The 8633-nt window shown below is 46.7% G+C and overlaps 1 protein-coding gene across 2 annotated transcripts in view; it reads left to right on the top strand.

Annotated features, from left to right (window-relative positions):
• Positions 1-858: 858 nt before the first annotated feature.
• The window catches only part of SF3B1 (splicing factor 3b subunit 1), a 316805-nt gene continuing 309030 nt past the window's right edge, over positions 859-8633 (top strand). The window contains exon 1 of one of the 2 annotated variants that reach the window (XM_078680435.1): positions 859-1013. In XM_078680435.1, the coding sequence (XP_078536561.1) occupies positions 986-1013 (28 nt within the window). In that variant the 5' untranslated portion in view covers positions 859-985. The remainder of the gene's footprint in view (positions 1014-8633) is intronic. The other variant, XM_078680436.1, reaches the window with a different exon arrangement.

Below are 8633 nucleotides of genomic sequence, written 5' to 3'. Positions count from 1 at the left end.
CCTATGGTGGCGTATGGCATTTTAGCCTCTTGTGTTTTTTTAAATCACCATGATGATTTTAAACTCTTTTATTTTACATATTGTGAATACTTTGCACATATCCTACTGCAAAGGAGCTTTGGCTATAAGCTAATAGAATAGATGCAGAGTTTTGGCCTTGAAAGATGAGTTAGTTAAATGTAACGCTACAGGCTATAACTATGTCCTCAGGCAATACTGAGATTATTTGCTCACTACAAGTAGAAGGCATCTTTGTTCGCTAATAGATATATATTGAACATTTTTGTATACAAATACCGTCTGGGTTGAACCTCTGGAAAAAAATGATTGCCTGGTTACAGCAATGTTAAATATACTGTCACATCCTTAGGGGATTGTTTTTTAACTCATTGTTCATTTACATTATATTGTTATTACTACTGTCATATTTTAAGAGATTGTAACTGATTTAAATTAATCAAAGAAAAAATATATACAGTTTATTCTATCCTCCAGTTTTAAGGTTGATGTTCTAGTTCTTTGTTAGAAAATGAGATCACATGGAGGACCCGTCAGAAATTGTAGTCCCTCATTTATCTCTAGGCGAACTTCAGTTTTTGGTCTTAGAAATCTGAACGTAATACTTATTACTTTGAATGACCACGAAGGTGATGGTGCACCAGAAAAACATCTCCAGTTTTAAAAATTATTTTGTTTTAATTTAGCTAAGTTTAAAACAGGTGGAAACAACCGCCATTAGCCAGACTGGTTACGACACCAACTAGTAGTGTGGTGCAACACCATTCTAAGATGGCGGTCAGGTTAACCTACTATCGAACATGCGTACAAGATAGCCTTTGAAGCTCCTGCGTCCCACATGAATTTAACACTCTATTTCTAGAGCTGTTGAGTACGCACGCGTGTTCCACCATCCACACTGCGCACTACCGGAAACAGTAGCAGATCGCCCCTGCGTAGAATCAGCTAACAGATACCGTCCGGCAAGATGGCGAAGATCGCCAAGACCCACGAAGGTAAGAGATGTCGGAGGGGCTACGGAAATATTCCGCCGAAATTAAATAAATAAATAAAATGCTAGGGGTGCAGTCGTGCACCTCGTGTTTATGGCTCGGGCCGTCTCCCTTAGGGCGCCGTCGGGGGATTTTGGGCCTGGGTGTTTTGAGGGTAGTAGAATGCCTCTACCGTAGTATAATCCTTCGTTGGCATTCACAGTCCCTCTCGTCTGGCCTTAGCATTGTGTGCTGGATAGATCAAGGTATCGTGCTTTTCCCCACTCTGAGCCCGTAATGTAAACAAACTGAGGACCACACGAAGTCTCGTTGCCCTGTTCATTGGAATGTATGCTGTACGTTGAGTGTCGGAGTATAGAGCGCTCTCTTAGTTGTTTATAGATAGTGCTCGAAAATTTGTGGTGTTCTGCGTTATTGAAAGCCTAAAAATGCCGTTGCCTGCGTCTAATGCCAAAGCTAGATGATGCAAGTAGCGCCTACCATGTTTTGATTTGAAGGACCCATCCATATACTCTTTGAGAAGGACGCATCACTTTCATAATCATTCTATTCTGTTGTGGCGTGGTGGGTGTTTGTGGATGTTATACTTAAAGTGAATACTTGTTTTGGAGATTCTTTTAGACAACTGATTGTTTATAGTAGTTTTTTTTACAATGTTGAGTAAGTAGATTGTAAGACATGCGTTTTTTTAACTGCAATTTGTTTTCTTGTGTTAAGCGTACAGGACAGTGTTTAGTTTTCATCGCATGTACCTCGAATAACATTACTTATCAGAGTAAACGCCGTTGGAACGTACATCTGTGGTTAGCAGCAAATTACCCTTGCTCAAACGTCTTTATAAAAGTTAGTCATAATGTTTTTCTAATATCACGCACACATTTAAAAAAATATATATTTTCTCCACCCCTCTGAGGCAACATGTAGACCATTTTGTACAACAAGCCAGAGGAGCCCCACTAAGGGAGTAGTTAAAAACATTTTCACCCTTCATTTTTTTTTTTTTTATCTATATCCGTCTGGGCTGTTTGTATCTGCTTGCTTTCACTATTAGCTCCTCAATACCGAAGGGACCATCCTCCAGATGGACAATTTAAACCAGCTCCATAATACAGGTCTCCTTTTATTGGGTGCACATGCAACGCTAGACATTTTTGATGGGGTTATTGTACCTTATCAGTGGTGCAAATTGTGATCCCCTTTGGAGGGCTAGTAGCCCAGGATTTAGGCGGGGTGGGGGATAAGTCCTACCCTAGGCAAATTTGCAAGTTGTTGGTATATGTTTCTAAAGAAGCAGATGAGCTGAAAAGGAGTTGCCATTTAACGACTGTGTATAACAGTGTCTCACATTTGCTTTTGGTATGTGCCTGTCTGCTGGCTGTAACCATTTGCTGGGTGATTGAGTTAAGCATAACAGTAATAATATTACTCTTGTAGTTGGTCAGAGGGGGAAGGAAGTGTTTGAAACTCGGACATATGACCTGATTACTCAAAAGTAATCTTCATTATCCTTAACGCCTTTGTTGCAGTAATTACATGTGAGGTGGATTCCAGTACATGTCAGGACAAAAAACAGAATTGGAATTGCAAATACCGTAGACATGTCCAACTAAGGGGTGGTGTAGGCATATTCTAATCTTCAGCCTTCCTGAATTTACCAAGCGACAATTAAGCCTGGAATTCAATGGAGGGAGGGCGGGCTATAAGAACTGGACGTTAGGCACTAAGGATAATGAAGATTACTGGTTAGTAACCAGGGTGTTATCACGCATCTTTGTCATTACATGTGAGAAATACCAAAAGCGCATAGGCCGAAAGAAATGACACATACAAGAGTTGTCTGTGTTTGGGATACACCAACCCTTTAATAGTGAAAATAATCATTACAAGCATGAAACACAGTCTTCAGGTTATTGCATCACTGCTTCCAAAACCTTGTGACCAAAACCTTAATTTGAAATTTCGCACCCGGATTCCTGTAATGTTTCAAAAAGTGTGAGGTAAATTACGTGTACACTATGAGGCAAAGAAGAAACCTTAAGAAGACTTTCTGGGATAGTGCTCAACAAAATGCCATCTTGTATTACTCACAGCCCAGTATTGCATAATAGGGCATACAGTTCTACAAATATTCTAGCCAAACTTATTATTGCAAGAAGAACAACTTTAAAACTTAGTCATTTCGATTTGGCTAAGGTAATAATTTCAAGGTGAAAATCGTGTGAAGGTTTAAGAACCATAAGTAACTCACAGGGTGAGAAGAAATGCAGAATGACAGATCTGGAAAAAGAAAAGCTTTTAAGAATCCCAAATCCTAAGTTTTCATTCTTAGCAAGACCGCCCCAAGCTGCCCATTGCACTCTATCTGCGTGGCAAATGACAACCCTTGTTGAAACTACCAAACGTCAATTGAAGGATTGGTTTAATTTCACAATTTAGCAAAGAACTTTTTCGCAGAGCACCGTTCTTTTTAGGTCTTGCCTAAGCATGCAGCGCACGCGCTGCATAGGCAAAAAGACCTTTAGCAATCGTTTTGGCCTTCAATGGCAACACATGCACGTGTGGCGATTTACTTGCAGGATCGTGCAGCGCCATATGGTTGCAATTATCGCTCCTGGTGCTGCTCGCTCAAGTGAAAAGCTTTCACTTTTACAGCCCCTTTCTTTTTTAACTTTTAGCGCGCGCGCTTGTTTTTGATGTGGAGCACCGTTCGGGTGTGCATGTGGCGCTCCAAGCTTGGATTTAACACAAATTCTCAAGGTCTTCACACATGATCTGGCCCCTGATGGGTTTTACAGTTCTGGTGTTTTGACAGCAGTGATGTGACTGTGTAGCAAGAGATGAAAGCCACACGTTTCTTTACCACAATTTTAACATAAGATCTATTTCCTGTTTTCCTCCAGGGCAACTATAAGTGCCGAGGCTTCCCCACTTGAAGTGGTACGGATTTAGCCTCTGTTTTAAATATCTGCATTCGCATTGGGTTGGCCTGTTGGGTTCACCTTCGGACATACCATGTCTCTAATGATTACTGACAGTCATATACTACAGATATCTTGATGCAGATATTTGCGTCGGAAGCCACATTTTTTTTTCCTCCTACAGATATTGAGAACATGATGGTCGAGGAGTAATTCCAGATCAAACAGCCGGTTCTGCCAGATAGCGAACGGGGGCAGTGGCGCAAAGGTTTTCACTCTCGGCTGCCTAGAGGCCTTAACAATGCCATGGCAGTTTTTACAGGGGGGGAGGGATTCCCCACCTTGGAGCCTCCCCTAACTTGTTTCCAAAGCTTGCCGGTGTACCGCAGCATTAGCCCACGGTTACGTGGTGCCTGGCTTCCTTTGCCAACTGGGGACAATCCCGTCGTGCTTACCTCCTCTACGCGAGGTCATCGACTGTTTCGGAGGCACCACCACCACCCGCACCGACCCACTACGCGGTGATTGGCCATCTTATGCCTCACAAGAATCTCCTGGAAGCTTGTCACTCATTCCCTTTACGCCGCTGTTCGCCACCCTCGGTTGCCTTACTCTCCCCTGGCCGCGAGTACGCCAAGCGCCGCTGCCCGCAATCCACACTCAGCGAGTCCGTACTGGGGCCACCTGGTGTCGGGTTGTGCATCAAATCATGTGTCAACCTAGTATGTACCTAGTAATGGCTCATTTAGAGTGTCATTATCCAGCTTTGTGCGATACCCTCCTAATCTCACTCATATTGGGTAGCCATTTGAATATTGACCAGTGAGTGGTGTCACCCAGTCACTGTCGAAAAGGAAGTAATCGGGTTCGGGTTTCACAGACTGATCTCCGTTTCCTTCACCACACTCATGTTTGAGTCTGCTTGCCCAGCAAAGCTGCCTGCCAGTGAGTCAGACCTGGCATTCATGAAAACGCACACAAGTGGATGGCAACCCGAAATGTCAACATGGAATTGGAACAAGGACTGACCTTATGAAATGACTGCCACAAACCGTCTCCAATATAGAGGTTCAAAATAAGGACTAATTGAGCTGAAGAGTTGGTCTTTTTTTGCACCTGCGTGTGTGTTTGAGGTCTCGGCTAGCGTAGGCTGCGCACATGGGCTGTCTTGTGTAGGAAGGTAGATCCCTGACTATGGTTGCCCCCAACTTTTTGCCTGGTGTTTTGCTGGTTTTCTGACTTAGTTGACCTGGGGCCCTGCTATTCAGGACCCCAGGCCTACTGCTCTCTCTGTAAAATGGATTCCATGTACCTTAGGTACATATCTAATTGGATACTGAGTCACCTTATCAGTTCCTGTACAGTGTACCTTAGGTACCCAGGGCATAGGTGTACCCAGGGCCTACCAGGGGCTGCAGCATGTATTATGCCACCCCTGGCTGGCCATCCAAATCTGACACAACTGGCTGCACGACAGCTGGGGCAAGGTGGTGTAATCACTCTTTGCTGTAGATATAGTATTCCTATATCTAACCCTAAAATGGACACCTATATTCCTATCAGTCACTCCTATGGCAGGCCTTAACAATCCTGAAGGCAGAGTGCGTGGAATAATGTGAAATGGTGCTCTGGCATGAGCTGAGCCCGTTGGCAGCTTGCGGAACAAAGTCCTAATAGCTGTTCCATGATAACGCTATACCATATACTCTTAAGTGCATTATGTACCTCGCGGTCATATGCTAACTTTGGTATAACCTTATCAAAACATGTCGAGTAAGGTGTCATACGAATTGGAATACTAACCCCTCGCCAATTCTGGCGACGGGGTTAGCATTCCACCCTCCTAGAGGGGCACGACATGTATGTAACCTGTAACCCCGGTTAAAGTCAGACATAGCCTCAGCTCCACAAGATGGAGGCTGCCACCGAGACACAAGTCTGCCCTCCTGCTGCTGGGAGTCCTCACAGCACAGGAGGCAAGGACAAAGGGTTTCCTGCCAGGGGCGGTGCCAGCACCGTCCCAGACAGGATTTTGTGTATCCTAGGTAGGCAGGGCTTTAGAGGAAGGTGACTGCAAGTGGCACCCCGGTGCTCACTGTGCATAGGCCGGCTGGAACCAGTTCCAGGGGCACTCCAGCCCCTGATCTGGGGAAAGCCCGCCAAAGGAGAGGGGTGTAACCACCCCCCTCCTAGTCCCACCCATAGGGCAGGTCTTAGTTGCGTGCCAGCCCCTATTTGCAGGATAAAGGTAGGAACTGGCCCCCTTCCAAATTAGATCATCTTTGAATCCTGAACCAACTTTCCACGAAAGGACCTCAAGACTCTTCTCAAGATTTCTCCCTTGTGACTAAGGAGTAGTCACCCTGCAGCAGCAGGCACCAACCAAGCATCGCGGTCTGCTGTAAGTCTCTCCTCGGGATCAAGACTGCCCAGCACGACGAGAACCGGCTTCCCTGGCACCTCTGACCTCAACCTGCATCATCAGCCCAGCTGTGATCCGTGGGTGTGACGAGACCTCGAGGGACCGGCCATCTTTGAAGACTGCATGACGCTTGTCCAGCACGACCACCGAGTGTCCTCGACTGAGTGCTTTGGGGTAAGAGAAGCCCGACCCTGAGCAGCTCCAGCACCGAAGTTCAGCCCCCCTGCATCCACGAGATCTGCGTGGGGCCCTTCTGCTCTTTGCTGCTCACCGCGTTGTCCAGGTCGCTTGCCCGTTGGCTAGTGGCCCTCTCACGACGCTTCACGACGACAAACACCGCTGGTCTGGTTGCTCCAGACTAGCCCTTGCTCCCCTCCAAAAGAGGAGCACCCTGGACCCTCCTGGTCCACTCCAGACTCCATTTTAAGTCCACCGCGTGGGCTTGCATTTGCCAAGACTTGTTGCCCCAATCCAGGGTCCAGCGACGTCGACAGCAGAGACCTTCGTGGGACAGCTCGCACCTCCATCCTGGTCGCCGACAACGCCTCCTGGTCCGAGAGACTGCAGAGCCCAGCAGCGCCCACTCACCTGGTCGAGGTGACTTCGTCCGGTGCCATCCTGGTGCCCACCTAAATCACTGGCTAGTGATTCAGAACTTGGTCCCCTCTGCTTACAGGTTTTCTTCTTCCCTGATCCAGGCTTGGATCACCACGAACTTCTTCACTGGCCGCCTGCCAGCAACTTCTTTCTTCAGGCTCCTGGATCTTCAACCAGGGTTTCCGATGCAACTTGAACACTATGCAGCCGCAGCCCCTGGGCTAGGTAAACTGAGTACTCCGGTGCTCCAGCATAGTCCAACACCCTAAGTGTTCGGATCCACTCTTGTTTTCGACCCACCTAGTCTGGTTCGCCCGAGAACAGTAACTTTGTGATTGCTAGTATCCATAGACTTGTTCCCGCATTACGCGTGAGAGTTCCCACTCTGCACACGGCGTCCCTAGGCCTCCTGCTTCTAATCCAAGGGTTCAGCATTGTAGGCCTAGCGTTTCTACAGTCTAGAAAAGTATTACTTACCTGCTAGTAACTTCGCATTCCACTTCTTGTGTATATGGTTTTTCGTGCCCCTCTGGCATTTGTGTAAATTGTGCGACTTTAAGTATTTTCGTAAGAGTTTTGTTGTGTGCTTAGCTCCCTGTCTCATAAAGAGCCAGGGTAGTCTTGTTATAAATAAATATCTGCTTATTTTCATAACAACTTGTGTGGTGTCCTTTCACTTGGTGTTCAAGGGGTATATGTGATGGTAAAACAGCTGGCTTAACACGCCCTCTAGAGTTTAGCCTAAAGACTGCACGTGTCCATGCTACTAGGATAGCTGGTCTATCAGGTTGACTTACAACCACACACCAATAAGGGTTGTTTGGACTGATACAAAGTGTTCACTAGAATAGTGAACATTATGCCAGATAGCGAACGGGGGCAGTGGCGCAAAGGTTTTCACTCTCGGCTGCCTAGAGGCCTTAACAATGCCATGGCAGTTTTTACAGGGGGGGGGATTCCCCACATTGGAGCCTCCCCTAACTTGTTTCCAAAGCTTGCCGGTGTACCGCAGCATTAACCCACGGTTACGTGGTGCCTGGCTTCCTTTGCCAACTGGGGACAATCCCGTCGTGCTTACCTCCACTACGTGAGGTCATCGACTGTTTCTGAGGCACCACCACCCGCACCGACCCACTACGCGGTGGTTGGCCATCTTAAGCCTCACAAGAATCTCCTGGAAGCTTGTCACTCATTCCCTTTACGCCGCTGTTCGCCATCCTCGGTTGCCTTACTCTCCACTGGCCGCGAGTACGCCAAGCGCCGCTGCCCGCAATCCACACTCAGCGAGTCCGTACTGGGGCCACCTGGTGTCGGGTTGTGCATCAAATCATGTGTCAACCTAGCATGTACCTAGTAATGGCTCATTTAGAGTGTCATTATCCAGCTTTGTGCGATACCCTCCTAATCTCACTCATATTGGGTAGCCATTTGAATATTGACCAGTGAGTGGTGTCACCCAGTCACTGTCGAAAGGAAGTAATCGGGTTCGGGTTTCACAGACTGATCTCCGTTTCCTACACCACACTCCTGTTTGAGTCTGCTTGCTCAGCAAAGCTGCCTGCCAGTGAGTCAGACCTGGCATTCATGAAAACGCACACAAGTGGATGGCAACCCGAAATGTCAACATGGAATTGGAACAAGGACTGACCTTATGAAATGACTGCCACAAACCGTCTCCAATATAGA

Source organism: Lissotriton helveticus, chromosome 3_1 (assembly GCF_964261635.1).
Source record: "Lissotriton helveticus chromosome 3_1, aLisHel1.1, whole genome shotgun sequence".
Classification (NCBI taxonomy): Eukaryota; Metazoa; Chordata; class Amphibia; order Caudata; family Salamandridae; genus Lissotriton; species Lissotriton helveticus.
Note: the sequence above shows the minus strand (reverse complement) of the source record. Positions and strands in the feature narration are given on the sequence as shown.